This window comes from Tupaia chinensis, unplaced genomic scaffold (genome assembly GCF_000334495.1).
Source record: "Tupaia chinensis unplaced genomic scaffold, TupChi_1.0 Scaffold000272_1, whole genome shotgun sequence".
NCBI classification, from domain to species: domain Eukaryota; kingdom Metazoa; phylum Chordata; class Mammalia; order Scandentia; family Tupaiidae; genus Tupaia; species Tupaia belangeri.
In genome coordinates this window covers 7,105,931-7,106,416 of record NW_006159754.1, presented here as the reverse complement: position 1 = coordinate 7,106,416, position 486 = coordinate 7,105,931, and the positions used below count along the sequence as shown (strand labels likewise).

Here is a 486-nt window from a genome sequence, read left to right as displayed (position 1 = left end):
CCGGGTTTGTAGTTTTTTTTTTTTTTTTTTTTTTTAAATTGGAACACATTTTCTATGAATGTTTTCCATACTTCATTATCTTCAGTCTCGCGATAGTATTTGTGGGCAGTGGGGTTACACCTTTCTATGATTATACTGAGTATCGGGGGATGTAGTACACTTCAAAGAGGTGGGCGCTTTTTATTTTGTTGAGAAACTAATTTGGGGTTCTTAATTTTTCCTTAATGTTAAATTCTTACAGGAACTACATTTTGTCCATAAGTGCTTCATCAGGACTCATCGCCCTCCTGTCTACTGGCTCCAAGTAGACCGTGTCCGCTTCATCCCCTGCCTTTGTATCTCTGGGTGGCCTGTATGGAAAAGGAGCAGGGTGGTCGGGTGGCAGACACACAAGATGTTTTTACGGTCTGGATTTTGAGAATGTAACTCAGTATTTGTTTATTGGCTTTTTGACATTGTGTTGAAATTAAATGGATTGAAAGGGAA

The 486-nt window shown here is 39.1% G+C and overlaps 1 protein-coding gene across 1 annotated transcript in view; it reads left to right on the top strand.

The window, feature by feature from the left end:
• Positions 1–486, top strand: part of SSR3 (signal sequence receptor subunit 3) — a 12,513-nt gene extending 12,027 nt beyond the window's left edge. The window contains exon 5 of the mRNA XM_006149771.3: positions 242–486. Coding sequence (XP_006149833.1) covers positions 242–308 — 67 coding nt within the window. The 3' untranslated portion in view covers positions 309–486. The remainder of the gene's footprint in view (positions 1–241) is intronic.